Source organism: Agelaius phoeniceus, chromosome 4 (assembly GCF_051311805.1).
Source record: "Agelaius phoeniceus isolate bAgePho1 chromosome 4, bAgePho1.hap1, whole genome shotgun sequence".
Lineage (NCBI taxonomy): Eukaryota > Metazoa > Chordata > Aves > Passeriformes > Icteridae > Agelaius > Agelaius phoeniceus.
Window position 1 is genome coordinate 12,757,223 of NC_135268.1, and position 15,227 is coordinate 12,772,449.

Sequence of the window (15,227 nt, forward strand, 5' to 3'; positions counted from 1 at the left end):
TCTCTTTTTTCTTTCTTTTAATTCAAAACTGTGTTTATGCTGGACACTGAATCACATTTTGCTTTTCTGGGTATCTTTGGCATTGTGCTTGCATTTGAAATCAATCATTAGGAGTGCTCTGTGGGTATTTAATTTAATCCAGAAATCATTAGGAAAATATTGGAAAGCTATGAAATATTATATTGTCTGTCTGGTTTTTTATGTTGTTTTTTTTTTTACCATCAACTCAAAATATAATCCCAGTTGGTTTTGGGTTATGTTTCAATTAACCTTTTCTTTTTCTGTTTTGTGAGTGATTGATGATTAAGGCTTTTGAGTCTCTCTGAAACACTTGTCCTTCACTTTCCTGGAGAAAAGAGGTGGCAAACCGCTTGACAGAGACAAGAAATTATTTAATAATTGGAATTGTCTCTCCTTCCCAACTGTTTCCTGCATCCTGCTCACAATATTGCCTGTTTTCTTTTCTCTTGCAGCTAATAGCTCATTACTTAACAGGACAATGGTGCTGTCAGACTATGAGCTGGTCTCTCCCTCCTCTGAGCTGGTGAGTTCCCCCTTGGGAAGGCAGGGATCACAAGGCCTGCAGTCTTGTGGTGCCACTCTGCTGGCAAGCTCTGGATTGTGAGGAGAAAGAAGTGGAGCTTGCTGGATCACATCCCTGTGTGGGGGAAGGAAGTTGAGGCACAGAGTAACAACCTCTTTTAGTCAAACACCAGCAGGAAAATGGTCTCACCCAAACCGTTCTGTGCCTCCGTGATTTTAACATCTGCATGCTGCCTCCCTGTTCCTCTCAGATACTCTGTCACCATTCCTGTCCCACCATGGGCCAAGTATCCACATCCTTATGGAAACATTCCCTTTTTTCCTGCAGGCCAACAGCACCATTGACTGGGCAGCTCTGACAGCCAAGGACTGCTTGAAGTATGGGGGTCAGCTTGTGGGCAATAACTGTGACTATGTCCCTGACATCACCCTCATGTCTTTCATCCTCTTCTTTGGCACTTACACCTGCTCCATGGCCCTGAAGAAATTCAAGACCAGTCGCTACTTTCCCACCACTGTAAGTATCTCCTGTCATGCCCTCAGTCTTTGTGAGGGCACAGCTCAGCCTTCCTTTTGGAGCTGCTGTCCTGCACACAGGGATGGATGCTCTGCAAGGAAGCAGTTGGGATAAAAGTGCAGCTGATTGTTGGATCTGGTTGTCAGAGGGATGTCTGGGATTGCTCCCAGTGGATCTGGAGAGCACAGGTAAGGCAACAGAAGAGCCAAGAGGAGCTGTAACCTGCTTGGGTAATGTGGCAGGGGTCTTAAAGGTGTTGAAGGCAACCCTTCCAAGCTTTCAGGCACGTCTCAGGTGCATCTGCCTGTTTTGTCCCTTGGCGAGGCTCCCAGGCGAGCCAAAGCCATTTCTCTCTGAGACTGCCCCGTTTCTGGCATCCTGACACACAGGGATTTATCCTGCATGGATGTTTACTGTTCCACTGTGTTACAATTGAACCTCTCTTATTTTTAATACAAAGGAAACAAATTCCATCCGGGCTGGAATGCAGCTCAATTTATCTGTAACCATGCAAACTCAAGAAACCTGGAAGGAACAGGAGCTCTGGAGAGCTCACACAGTTCCAGGCTAGCACAGTGTACCTCCTGTCTGGTTAAATTCTGGGGTCTGATCACTGGCAGCTCTAAGTTGTTGTATTCCAGTGACTTCAGGAGAGCTGCAGTCTTAGGGATTTAGCTGGGAAGCCTGGTTTGTTTTCCTATCTGCTTAGTTTGACTTATTACTTGAACAGCAAACAGTGTAATCTCTGCCAGTCCTTCAGAGTATGTCATTTGTGGAAGTTTGTGCTGTTTCTATGCCTCCATTTAGGCTTTCAGAGAACACAGTAAAGTACCAAGGCATGTGTGGCAAATGACACTGGACATGATGGTGGCCATATTTGTGGGGGAAGAAATGATGAGCTTGTCCTGCCAGGGTTTGCCATGTGGACACTAAAGCATGGGTGAAATGCTGTTCTGTGGTGCTAACTCCTGTGGTTATGGTACCACGTCTCTTTCAGGCCCGGAAGCTCATCAGTGACTTTGCCATTATCCTGTCCATTTTGATCTTCTGTGGAATTGATGCCCTGGTTGGTGTGGACACACCAAAACTAATTGTGCCAAGTGAATTCAAGGTATGTTGTTGTCAGCTTGTTTGCTGGCTTTTGGAAGAGGTTCCTTTTCCCTTGCACCTTCCTTGTATGAAGTGACTTGCCCTCAGAATGGGAATGTAGTCAGCAGTCTGGAAAGGGCCTGTTTACTCAGAGGGTTAGGGTTAGGAGGCTTTTTGTTAGCATCATTTCAATTGGCTGGTTTATCTCCTAAATTCTGCCTCCATACTTGGAGCCTTTGACTGGTGTTAATGGATAGGATGAAATTTCCACAAACCTGAAGTGTCTCCCTGGAGTTCCATTGCTGGAAGCAGACCTGGCTTTGGGATTTCATCACCCCTGTACTGTGCTTCTAACACAAGCTTTCTTTTCCTTGCCTTCAAAGCCAACCAGTCCCGAGAGGGGTTGGTTTATCCCACCTTTTGGAGGGAACCCGTGGTGGGTGTACCTGGCAGCAGCCATCCCTGCCCTGCTGGTGACCATCCTTATCTTCATGGACCAGCAGATCACCGCTGTCATCGTCAACAGGAAGGAGCACAAGCTCAAGGTGGGTGTGCCTTGTGCCTGGAGCACGGGCCGGAGCTTTTCCTCCTGCCACCTTCCTCCCCATGGACATGAGCCTATTCCCTGGCACTGGCTGCTGTTTCTAAGCAGGAAAAGTGTCTTTGTGGCCAAAGCTGCACGGTGCTGTCAAATACCAGCAATAAGCTGGAGAGATTTGGGACATACCAAGGGCATAGCCTCAGTTGGATGTTATTTAAAGAAGAGCTGATACGTAACAGCCTAAAATGTAGTCATGTTTTTAAAACAAACTTTCCAGACCAGTGATATGCAGTTTTTCATGCCTGTAGGGGTTTTTTCTGTTCCCCTGCATGGTCAGTTCTATTGAAAAATATTAAATTCCTGTGAAAGAAGATTGTCTCTTCCTGCTCACAGGGCATGTTTCAAGTAGTCTGACCTGTGGGAGTAATGGCTCCCTCAAAACACAGGCAATGGTGGGTCATTATTAAGATACCTGCTTTATCAGTTGTCAGGACAGCTGTTGGAAATGGGAAGGGAGCTTCTGCTTGGAAAAGAGGAGGATGTATCAATTCATGTGGTCACTGTAAACATTAGACAAATAATGCGTAATTTAAGACCATCCTGAGCCGAACCTTGAGGAGAGAGTTGAAGTACCAGGGAATGGGGAAACGCTTCTTATGAACAGTGATGACTGCTGGCTGATGGTCCAAAAAACCCCTCAGAACATCCTTGTTTGCTACCTGGATCTGAGCAGATAAACTCAATATTGGGCCCTCATGTTCCTCAGAGATGGCTAAACAGTTTTAGGTCTGTCTCTTGCACCTAACCAAGCAGACAAAGCATTTTCTTCAACACTGTAAGAAAATATTCACTGTTCTTCCCTCATGAGGAAGAGGCCCCTCATCTCTGCAGCTTATGAACCACTGAATGTGGTTTTGCTGTCAGCACTGGCTGTACTTTTTTAGTAACAAAGTTATAAACACTCCAGTACTCCAAAGTACTGTTCGAGGTAAAAAATGTATTCCCTGCTTCCTTTGTTTGTAGTGTGAGTATGGTATTTTGTGGAATTGACAGTTCACAAGCCCCATCTTGTTGTTCCACACCAAAAAACACTTCTATACACAAGATCTGCTGTAGGAAAAAGGTGTTTTTTTCTGCTCATCCCTTGCTGAAGTGTTGGCAGGGTATTGCTGGGTGCCCATCCTGGTGCCACCAGCCAGCCAAAGTAAGCAGTGCACGTGTCAGGAAAACAGTGAGGACTATTCAAGAGAAGCTGGATTACCCTCCCTCCTGGGTCATCCTAGGCCTGGATCATTTGTTTTTTCCAATAAAATCAAGCTGAATGGGATTTTAAAAAGGTTAATCTGTTTTAAAATAGCAAACCTTAGAGGTTTGTCCACTGTTTTTCTGAAGATCCCTGTTCTTGGTGGCTCTTTTGTTTCTTCTCTCTTTCTTCTCTTGGCACTTGTAACTGCTGGAATTCCTGTTTTATTTCATTACAGGATTTTGAAAATAGAGGATCAGAGGTGTTTGAAAAGGAGTCAAGAACAAGGGCAGCTTTCTCCTTTGGGTAGGGAATGAGGCTTCAGCTGTTCCTGTTGCACTCCTGAAGGAGCATGGGGTTGTGTCCCGAGGGAGATGCTTCCTTATGCTGTTCACAGGATCTGATGTAGTTCTGGTGTTTGGCTCTGTTGGCCAGGATGCTGCAGAAGGAAATGCTGCCTGTCCAGTGTGCCTCTGCCCTGCTCCAGAGGCATTTGGAATAATTAAGCTGAAGGTTGTTTGTCTCCCTCCACAGAAAGGTGCTGGATATCATCTGGATTTGTTCTGGGTGGCCATTCTGATGATTGTGTGCTCCTTCATGGGGCTGCCCTGGTACGTGGCTGCTACCGTCATCTCCATCGCTCACATCGACAGCCTGAAGATGGAGACGGAGACTTCAGCCCCTGGAGAGCAGCCCAAGTTTTTGGGAGTGAGGTATGTCCCACCAGGAAGTCTCAATTACTTTGTTTGCCTGCAAAATCCTTTTGCACAAATAATTTTGTGCTGCCTTCTCCCTATTTCCAAAGCCAGCTCCTTGGGCGAGCCCCCTTGTGGCTCCACCAAAGTTTACTTGGCCACATCAGGTGCAGTGTTCCTGTGTTAAAGGAAATAAATTTCCTGCAGGCTTCTCTATCCAGGCAAATGAAGCAAATTCCTTAGCTAATGTAATGCTCAAACATACAAGCCTATCATGCCTAGTGCAAGCAGCTTTACTTAATGAAGCATTTTTTTCATGTGTTTGGGTGCCTTAATTAAGTGGTCCAAAGTGCTTCCAGTGGGACTACTCCTGGAAATCAGGCAGCTTATTTAGGTAACGAGATGGAAATTTTAGGGCCTGGCTTTCAGCATTCTGAAATATTACTGGCCAAGGTGTTTTTGGGTGTGGAGGGCCAATGGTGGAACAAAACTGTCTGAGGTTTAAAACAGAGGTCTGGCTCAGGATCCAGCCATTGGCATGAGGCCGTTGGATGAAAAATGTGGCTGCAGAAATGAGTTTTGGGGATTCCTGTTGGTGTTCAGTACTTGGGGTCCTGACTCAGTGATGTTGTTTCAGGGAGCAGAGAGTTACTGGTGTGATCGTTTTCATCCTGACCGGGGTGTCTGTCTTCATGGCTCCCATCCTGAAGGTAAGGATTGTTCACAGTTCTTTGAAGGCTTAAATCCTTTTGGAAGGAAACACCAACATGGTTGTAGTGTGCTAGAACAGTCACCAAGTTCAGGGCTGGGGTTCTTGGGCACTGTGGTCTTTTTATTTTAAGGTTATTTCTCCATGTTTGCATAAAGTTAAGCTCCCTTTTCTTTTATGATTTCTTTTTATGATTTCTTTTATACCTCCACTCTTTGTTTTATGGAAAACATATTCTGGATAAAGCTCAGAGTATGGAAAACATGTTCCTGGAGGAAGCAGTGCAATTAAATGGCATTTCTTAGTCTTCTGAACTGTTTTTTTCCTGTAAGTTTAGCCAAGGCTCTGGATAGATGTGCTGCTGATGGACCATTGCATTTAGGTAGGTTGCTGTTTTCCAAGACCAGAGATTTGGTGCATGTAGCCATGGAGAAATGCATCCTTAGTGGATCATCAGATTGTAGAAGGAAACTGGAGAACCTGTCTTGTGGAGGATGCTGCCTTCTCTGGGGATAGTGATGAAAGTGGTGCCAAGCATGGACATACTGTCCAACAGGAGGTGTCAGCTGCAGGAGCCCTTATCCATGGATCTCTAGGCCTATGGTAGGAGCAGAAGATGTCAGAGCAGCAGCACTGTGCGTTGTAACCACGGCACTGAGCAGATGGGTGTCTGGAAGAGCGTTTGTGGAGGCTGCACAGGAGATTTTGGAGACTGCAGGGCCAGTGAGGCACAGTGTGATGTGAGCCTGAGGGGAGGAGGCAGGCAGGGAACAGTGACTCTGCCTGTGGAGAGAGTGGAGACAGTGGCTTTCCATGCCAGTGTGTTCCTGTTCTTAATTTCTAAGGCTGTTTGTACAGCTCAAATTTTGGTGTCTCAGGTAACAGCTTCCACCTCCACACAAACAGGCATTTCCATGCCTTTAATTTAATGCCTGATTGTGATAATCCTGTTTTTTAGTTTATTTGACCTTTCCCTGCAAGATCCCTCTTCCTCTATCCCACTGGGGGCTGTTACTTCCCCTGTTATTGCTTCAGTCATTCATTATTTGTCTGTGCTTCCCCTAAGACAATGTGTGGGGAAGATCCTCGCTGGAGGACGCCTGAGGATAAGTCAGCATGCTGCTGGCCCACGTGCCAGCGGGAAGGACCTGGCAGGATTTCAGGACCTTAAGCAAATTCCAGTGGCAGGGTCCTGCTGGAGAGAGCTGCACTGCTAAATGCATTGCAGAACATTTCAGTCTTCTCCTGCCAGTGGCAAATTGAACGCTGACAATCCCAAATTTAATAAACTAGGCAATCCACGGAATAATCCCAGCTTTGTTTGCTGAGGGCTTTGCGGTGGTTGTGCTGGTTTTGGATGGTGGTGGTGTTTCTGCTCAGCCCAGGCAGATCTCCACAGAAACATCCTTGGCCCTGCTGGGAGGGTGACTAGCACTTTCCTATAAATACAGTTTTAGTCCTGTTGGCCTGCATCAGCTTTGTGTGGGTGCCAAAGCCAGCACCCCCATCGTTAGGGAATGCTTTGCCAAGAGAAAGTCTTCCAAAATGACAGCACCACTTGCTGCTCTGCAGGCTCAGGTACTGAGGTTTCACCTCAGGATGATGTACAGGATTAATCATCATGGAATGCTGAAATTTTTCTTACTTTTAAAATACCCCATGGAAATAAATAGAAGGGCAGGAGAGGAGAGCAGTGAAAATGAGCTGGCAAGCTCAGCTCTTGCTTACTGTATTGTGTTGTGTGTCATCCCTGAGATCCAGTGAGGGCTTTGAATCCCATGGTCACCCACAGCTTTGTGAAGCCCCTGCCAGGTCCCTGTCCCTCTCACAGCAGAGCTGTTGGCAGAGCCCAGAAAAAGCTGCAGAAAAAGCTTTTACCTTCACATGGGAAACAGCAGTGTGGCTCACTCGAGGGAGCAAATAAACCCAAGAGAAGGATGAGGTAGCAGTTGAGACGCTCGCAGGAGGGGACAGGCAGTGAGACTCAGGAAGGAAGGAGAAATGCAGGCAGGGAGGCTCTGGATAGCATGTGGCTGGGTGACTTTGGTGCTCATGTGGCCCCAGGGAAATGCCTGCTGGAAGCAATGAGCAAGGTGGTGGGGAATATGCTAAAACACTGGATAGCTGCTGTGTTGTTTGCCTCTCTAATGAGCTCAGTGCAGGGGTTGGAAGGGAAGGTTATGTATTCCCAGCACAGGACTGCTCGGAGCAGTGGGTGCCATTGCCTGGCTGTGGCTGCCATTCAGTGGCAGTCCCCTGGCACTGCACTAGGGACTATCCTTTGGAGCTCATTCCATCCTCCCTGGGCACCAGTAAATCCCACAGAGGCTGGTACTCAGCTCCTGCCTGTTGTTTGTTCCAGGCATCCCTGTTCCTGTCATGCCAGGCAGGCTGCCCACCCTTCTGGTGAGGGACAGAGACTCATTCCAGGCAGCCTGTCTGCTGCTTTCCCTGCACCTTCCTCACTTCCAAAGGGAGATGTGCCCCATGTGGAGATATGGGCAGCACTTGGCACTTTGAGGGAGCAGAGAGTGATGTTTGAAAGAACACATCCTGGCAACAAAGAAAGGAAGTCAGTCCTGTATTTGGGAGTAATTCTGGATTAATGTGTGTGAGAGACGGAGCATGAAGAGATTGGGTTGGCACGACTGTTGTTGCTCAGGTGGGACTTCAAAGAACATCCTTTCTGTGTGGATTTGCATGATTTACTGAGCTGGACTGGACATGGAATCACAGGATTGTTTCAATTGGAAAAGCTCTCTAAGATCACCCAGTTCCACCAGCACTGCCAAAGTCACCACTAAACCATGTCCCCAAGTGCTGCCTTTAAATTCCTCCAGAGATGGCAACTCCAGCACTGCCCTGGAAACCATGTGCCAGGGCTTGACAACCCTTTCTGTGAATGTGTTTTCCTAATATCCTACCTAAACCTCCCCTGGCACAACTTGAATTACCTGGGAAAACAGGGTGTACCACAAACTACAGGATTGTTCTGCCTTTCCTTCTTCTCTGCCTTCTGTTTCTAGTCACACCACAAATCAGACGTGAAAGGCAGTTTGAAGCTCACTGGAACATGTTTGCCCACCTGTTCCTTGACTTGCTGAGTGACTGGAATCATCCCCTCTGGACAAGATGTCCAAGTCCTGGTGAACTGGGAGAGTGTGATTGCAGAAATGTCCTTGTGTCTCTCAGAACACAGCAGGAGGATTTATTGTTTATTCAGCTTCATTTTATGAATTACATATTTACATATTGTTTATTCAGCTTTATTACTTCCATGGCTTCATTCCTCTCTGTCATCCCCCCGTGGGTGCAGTTTGAATGGCTGACAGGCTGGGAATGTTGTCCCACCACGTGTTAATGGTGTGTGGTGTACAGGGAGGTTCTCACCTGGGCTCTCCTGCTCTTCTTTCCCACAGTTCATTCCCATGCCTGTGCTCTATGGTGTCTTCCTCTACATGGGAGTTGCATCCCTCAACGGCGTACAGGTGAGTGATCAGCCAGCACAGGGCTTCTCCCACAGCCCTCCAGCTTTACCCTTCTCCTTCACTGCCTCCTCCTCCTTCCCAAGAAGCCCATGAAGGGTGGCAGCTGCTGGCAAACTTAGCCACAAGCCCGCGTGTCCTAAGATGGCAGACCAAGTGACAGTGGCCAAGTGGGCACTGGCAGTGCCAGGGGTGCTTTGTGAAGACCTGGGTCCATCTTTGGCAACCAGGATGGGGCTTAGGGCAGCCTGGTCTGGTGGAAGGTGTCCTTGCCCATGGCAGGGGGGTGGAACAAGAGGATCCCCTTAGGATCCCCTCCAACCCAAACTATTCCAGGATTCTACAGGCTTCTGCCCCAGCTCAGGCTCACTCCCAGGGTAGTTTGGGTCCTGTGCCACAGACTGAAGGCAAGGAAGGAGGATGATTTATGGCAGCAGGGTTGTTCCTCAATGCTAAGGAGCAGGGACATTGTTCTCCAGGGAGGGGAAGCCACTCCCCTTTCTTTGCCGTTGAGGAAATCTTACATAAGGAGCCACTCTCATGCCCAGCACCTGTAGCTGGCCCAAAGAGGCTGGAAGTGGTTTTGTTGCTTTCTGGCACCCTGTTAATTGAGGCCTTTCTTTTTCATGCTGGGTTGTGCCCTGAGGGAAAGGGACTGCCTGTTCTGTGAGCCCCAGAATTCCCTCAGGCGTTCTGTAAAGCAGCTCCAGCTTCCATTCAGTGCTGCGGTTCCGTCTGGTCCCGGCATTGGCAGTGAGCCCACGCTCCGCCAGGGGACAACGAGGGGATTGTCCTGCTGCCCCGGGGCCGGCTCTCCTGGAGGGGATTTCCCCTGCTCCCGACCCAGGTGGTGGGGGGGGGGGGCTGGGATCAACGGTGTTTTGTACTCACTGAGAAATCCCCATTTTGGTTTAACTCCAAATCCATCCGGTCCAGCACAGGGCGCAGGGACACTGCTGGGAAAGCTGCCCATCTTCCTGGCTCTTTGGTGAGGTGCTGTTCTGTTTTCTGGCAAGGCAATGTCTGCCCTCGCCTCTGTTGACCTCTGCTCCTGATTTATTTGGAGAAAACAAACGCACTGCTCCTAAAGGCTGAATATCTTTCCTTGGCAGGAGCAGGGAAGGGGAGGACAGTAAAAATTCCCCAGAGTGTGATGCTGACCCTGGTTTGGGCATTCATCTTGTTTTCTCTCTTTTTTGTGCATCCTGGGTTTCATTTCAACATCTCTTCCTTTTCATTTCCAGTTCATGGATCGGCTGAAGCTGCTCTTGATGCCTCTAAAACACCAGCCTGACTTCATCTACCTGCGTCACGTCCCGCTGCGCAGGGTGCACCTCTTCACCTTCCTGCAGGTGGTGTGCCTGGCCCTCCTCTGGATCCTCAAATCCACCGTGGCTGCTATCATATTCCCGGTCATGGTAGGTGTTGCTGTCCTTCCCAGCCCTCCCTTTCCCCACAGACTGCTCCTTTCCCCCTTGGACACTCCTGTACATGTGTAAATCCAGCCTCTCCCTGGCGAGTCTGTGCCTCACAGCTCCACTCATGGCACTCAGGGGGCTCAGTGTGGCTGTGGCTGCCTTTCCATTAATCCTCTGGAGGAAAATGAGCCTGGAAAGTTAATTTTTTTCCCAGGAAGGTGTAGTTAGTGTTGACCAGTCCTGGCTGCCAAGGCTAGATTTGCTGTGGTTTCTCCTTGGGCTGCATGAACCAAGGAGTGGTGCAGAATTTCTGGCTTAGCCCACACTAGCTACCAGATGCAAAATGTCTCCCTGGCTTTTAAATAGCACAGATTGACAGAACCAAGAAGGAGGCTAAGTGCTTAGAGAGGTGCCAAAGGGAGGGAAAGGGAATGTCTCTTTTCCTTGGTCTTTTTACTAAAGACACTAATGTTGTTTACCATCTGTGGGTGACTATTCATATTATTACTGGAGTTATAGACACAGCTAGGCACTCTGGCTTGGAGATGGGTCTGACTTGTGCAAAAGGCAAAGTTTTATGAAAGTCCCGAATAATTCTTGATCCCAGGTCACCTAATTTCAGGTTTATGGACATGTAAAATCTGAGTTGTGGGGGCTGGTAGGAGCTGCAGTGCTTATTTAAGGGAGAGAGGGAGGGAGGGCAGAACCCAGGTGAAGAACAAGATGGTGAAATGAGAAAAGATGATGCCAGTTTAAAAAAATCCTCCAAATGTTCCTGCTGAGACACATGCTCCTGTGAAAGATGTTAAAAATCAGTAATTCCCACTGATGTGGCATTCCATCGCAACTCCATGGCTGTGTTGCAGTGATGTTGGAAGCTGAATCTAAAATCTCTTTGCCCGTGTTAGAATCTGATTGCAACCCAAGGCTGACCAAGTTTGTTAGAATGGTGCAGACTCAGGAAAGGCACAGCCACAGCTTCGATGGAGCTGGATATGATGGCAAAAAGCTCAATTTTCTGCGCTCATGAACAAAAAAGCACAAACTTCAGTTTGTGAGGATTCAGCCAGTGGCCAAGTCCCTGTTTATTTGGAGGAAAGGCATTTTCAGCACAGTAATCCACAGTGGGATGGTCACAGTGTCTGTGTGGTATCTTTCCCCCTGAGTAATTCCTCTCGTCCATAATCGTGCCTCAGGTTATGCAAGTCAGAGCCTGAGATCTCCTGGGAATTGTTTGTGCTGTGCATCAGGATGGCCTGGCACAAAGCTGTCCTTAAAGGCAGCTTCTTGGGAATAGGTTACAGCTCCCAGCCTGTTGCTGTACCCACTGCAAAGCCTGTGTGGGATCTCAGTGGCCTCTGCTGGGGCTGTCAGACCCAGTGTCCATGTAAGCACCCATTTCACACATGTCCCTTCCTTCTTTCCCAGTGCTTTTGTTGCAGTCTTGCACAGAATAAGCTTTTACTCCAGTTTCCTGCTGCCACAATCCCAGTAAACTTTATTCTGCAATCTCTGGGGGCATGGATTGGCCCTTGTCTGATTTCTTAAGAGAAAGAATTTCAACTGGGCAAGTGGTGAGAAATAAGTCAAGGTTTTATTACCCAGGCTGTCCTGTGAACCTGCCTCCAAAAGTAAATGAAAGTGCTCATTTTTTTTCTCTTTATTTCCTAATACAGGTGTATTATATACAGGAGTATCCACTGCTTCTGATTTTTTCTGACATGAGGCAGTCACAGCACAACCTCTTAAGCTGACAGAGATGTCCCAGGTGTTCACCACCTTCTTTGTATGTTCATTTACAGCCAGAATTCAAGAGTGTGGGCTTAGAAGCAGAACTGAGAGGAATGCAGTGTGCCAAGTGAAAGGTAAAATGTGACTGGGAATCCCTCTCTGCCTTTGCAGATCTTGGCCCTGGTGGCAGTCAGAAAAGCCATGGACTACCTCTTTTCCCAGCATGACTTAAGCTTTCTTGATGACGTCATTCCAGAAAAGGACAAGAAGAAGAAAGAGGATGAGAAGAAGAAGAAAAAGAAGAAGGGCAGTATGGACAGTGACAATGATGATGTAAGGAGCTTCCTGCTCTTGTCACATTGCTCCTCCCTAGGTAGCTAACCCCCTGCACATTCCATGCCCTGCCCAGTGCTGAGGCTGGACATTTGTCAGCCACTTGTGGAGCTGACAGCTCGGTCTGCCACTACTGCAGCTAATGGGTCCCAAAGAAAACTTAATTCCTACACTGCCTTCCCTTTTCCAGCCTGTGGTGGGTGGTTTGTGCATTGCTAGGGGTGAGGTTACACTTTCCAAGAGCACCAGGTACCTCCTGAGATGTCATGCCCCTTGCTAGAATGCCTCTCATCACCCTACCTCCTCCAGCTTCCCTCCTATGCTTTTCTCCCCTTTGTTGTCTTTTACATTTTAGGAGGAGAATGCTTTTCAACAGCAGCTCTGGTCCTACTGGTTTTCTTTTTTATTTTTCAAGTATTTTTGTAATGGCTCTTTTGGAAAGCACAAAATAGGTGTGATTTGTCATATTGCAGGAAAAGCTGCTTGGTGTTGGTAAAACTCATCACCTCCATGTTTCCTGAGCATCTGTGCCCTCTGCAGTGCACTCTGGTCCTACCTCAGGTGGCAGCATGCCCTAAATAGTGAAAAGTGACCTGGCTAGGCCAGACTCATGTGCCTTTGACTGTTCTCTTTCCTCCTGTATATATAAGAAGAAGAAATGTAGTCTTGGTGCCTTTAAATGTTCTCCTGCTCAGGTCTAACTCAAATGCTTTAAATTTATGTTGAAGTGCTAAACACATTCCATGGTGAGTTCTAAGCATGGTGTCACTTCTTCTGCTCATGTCCCTGAAGAAGGGCCTTTCCTGGGCTGTAGGGAGAGGTAAGGTCACCTGAAGCTGGGAAAGAATCCCCTTTTAGCACAGCAGGAAAAACAGCTGGGAGGACTGGCTTTTAGTTGAGACAGCAAGCTGCCCTGTCCCATCATTGCTCCAGCTCCCAGGGTTTTCTTTAGCACCCTTGAGCAAACCCAGATGAGAGTAAAAGGGGCCCTGCTGAGGAATCAGCAATGGTTTGGCTCCATCCCCTCCTCCTGACTGGTGTGAATCCAGCAGTGTATCCCCAGCCATGGCTTCCCTCTCTCCTGTCTGTTTTAAGGTATTTCCTCCCTTCCCAGGCTTTTCCTGAATTCCAGGTACAGTAATTAATCTAATGGGTAAGATATTTTATGCAAAATATTGGTTCTTAACTCTTGCTGGTTTTTTTCAGCACTTGCTTTTCCCAGCTTCCTGAACATACAGCACTGGGCAATTACTGGTTGGATTATTTTCACCCTTTGCCTTCCAGAAATATCCACCCCCAGAGTCAATCCTGTGGGATCTGGGGATCCAATGCATGGATCTGAGTTCAGCCAAGGGAGTTGCTGGGTGTTGCTTGTGCTTTCTTTGAGTTCTGCTTGTCCCTCAGCCTCATAAAAATAGTCCTGAGGAAACATCTTGATGTTGGAGTATGAAATAAGGCACTGGATATCAGTTATGTTAAAAAATAAATTAAAAATAAGAATAATAATCCAGGAAGAGCCAGTCTCTGGCCTCCTTAGTGTTTTCCTGCCCTGACTGGAAGGTCTCCTCCCTCTACCCTGTTGTTGTGGGTCTGGTTCTCTTCAGGAACAAAGATGTCCCAACATTTCTGGCAAACCCCACTTTCCTGCCTTTGCCAACTTAGGCAATAACAGCCTTTTCTTGGCTTTGAGGAGTTCCCTTTATTTTTAAAAAAGCCAAACAATTCCAAGCACTCCTGTTGAGCCAAAGCAGGTGGGTGATAGAAGGCAGTGGGGGTGAAATCCTGCTGGTGCCCCAGCTCTGGCGGACTCCAGCTTTTCCCTGTGCCCCATCCTGAGCTGGTTGCTGTTTCTCTGGCTGGGCCAGGGTTACAGAATTCTTCCAAGGGCTCTACAATTGCTGAACCAGAGCTGTAACTAAGACTGGGGTTGACTCCACTTGCATTAAAGAGGGAGCTGAGCCAGTCTGATGTAAGGAGCCTCTGCCATGTCATATCTGGGTCCTGTGGAGCAATTGGGAACAAGCAAGGGCTTTTTACAAGAATTCCAGCAGGATGAAGGGTTTGGAGGAGCTTTTCCAGCAGCCAGGGCCCTACTGTGTCTGCCCACAAATGCATTTTCCATCTCTATTTCCTGCAGCTGACTCCAGGCAGAAGGGGATGGTGTCTTTTATTGACGGTGGGGTGGGAAAGGAGATGTATTACAATTTACAATCCCACAGGATGATTCTTTTCTGTTTTATTTTTGGAGTATTAGGGTAATCAAGGAAAGTGGGATGCAGTGGGGAACCAGTGGAATCCATCAGGCAGCTATGCTGGAGGATGCTTTTCTCTTTTCCCTTCTTTTCTTTTACCTGTTCCTACAGAACTGTGTGAAGGATAATTTTAATGTGTGGGAGACAATGAGGGAGAGAGCAGTGGGAATATTCTAAGACCTTCTACACGTTTCTTTCACAGTCTGACTGCCCCTACTCAGAAAAAGTCCCAAGTATTAAAATACCAATGGACATCATGGAGCAGGAACCTTTCCTAAGTGATAGCAAACCTGCTGACAGTGAGTAGAACTAAGCTCTTGCATGCCTGCTTGACTCTCACTTGCACTACAAAACTATATCTGTGTCTATTTAGTGATTTTTAAAATAATTTTTAATCTTTCCTTTTACTTCAGAAGTATTCTCTTGTTCTTTTTTTTTCCCCTCTCCTTTTTAATTTCCAGGCCCCTGCTTTATGACAGATTTTGCTTTTGTGAGCTTTTTTTTTCTTTGCTGGTTACTGTCAATGTTATTCCTTCTGGTGCCTCCAGTTTAAGTGCTTTTCTCCAGCTCCTGACAGGTCTCCTGGCCACCCACTCTCTCATCCTCTCCTCTCCCTCTCCCCCTTGGTGTTAACCTGCTGATGGTGGGATTTATTTTTTTTTTCCACTGAG

The 15,227-nt window shown here is 47.4% G+C and overlaps 1 protein-coding gene across 6 annotated transcripts in view; it reads left to right on the plus strand.

Annotated features, from left to right (window-relative positions):
• Positions 1-15,227, plus strand: part of SLC4A4 (solute carrier family 4 member 4) — a 117,314-nt gene that overhangs the window by 96,999 nt on the left and 5,088 nt on the right. For 5 of the 6 annotated variants that reach the window (XM_077176841.1, XM_077176842.1, XM_054633400.2 and 2 more), the window contains 10 exons: positions 474-544; positions 872-1,060; positions 2,058-2,171; positions 2,533-2,694; positions 4,468-4,646; positions 5,266-5,338; positions 8,757-8,825; positions 10,067-10,240; positions 12,143-12,304; positions 14,759-14,855. In XM_077176841.1, coding sequence (XP_077032956.1) covers positions 474-544; positions 872-1,060; positions 2,058-2,171; positions 2,533-2,694; positions 4,468-4,646; positions 5,266-5,338; positions 8,757-8,825; positions 10,067-10,240; positions 12,143-12,304; positions 14,759-14,855 — 1,290 coding nt within the window. Of the gene's footprint in view, positions 1-473; positions 545-871; positions 1,061-2,057; positions 2,172-2,532; positions 2,695-4,467; positions 4,647-5,265; positions 5,339-8,756; positions 8,826-10,066; positions 10,241-12,042; positions 12,118-12,142; positions 12,305-14,758; positions 14,856-15,227 lie in introns of those variants that run through there. The other variant, XM_077176844.1, reaches the window with a different exon arrangement.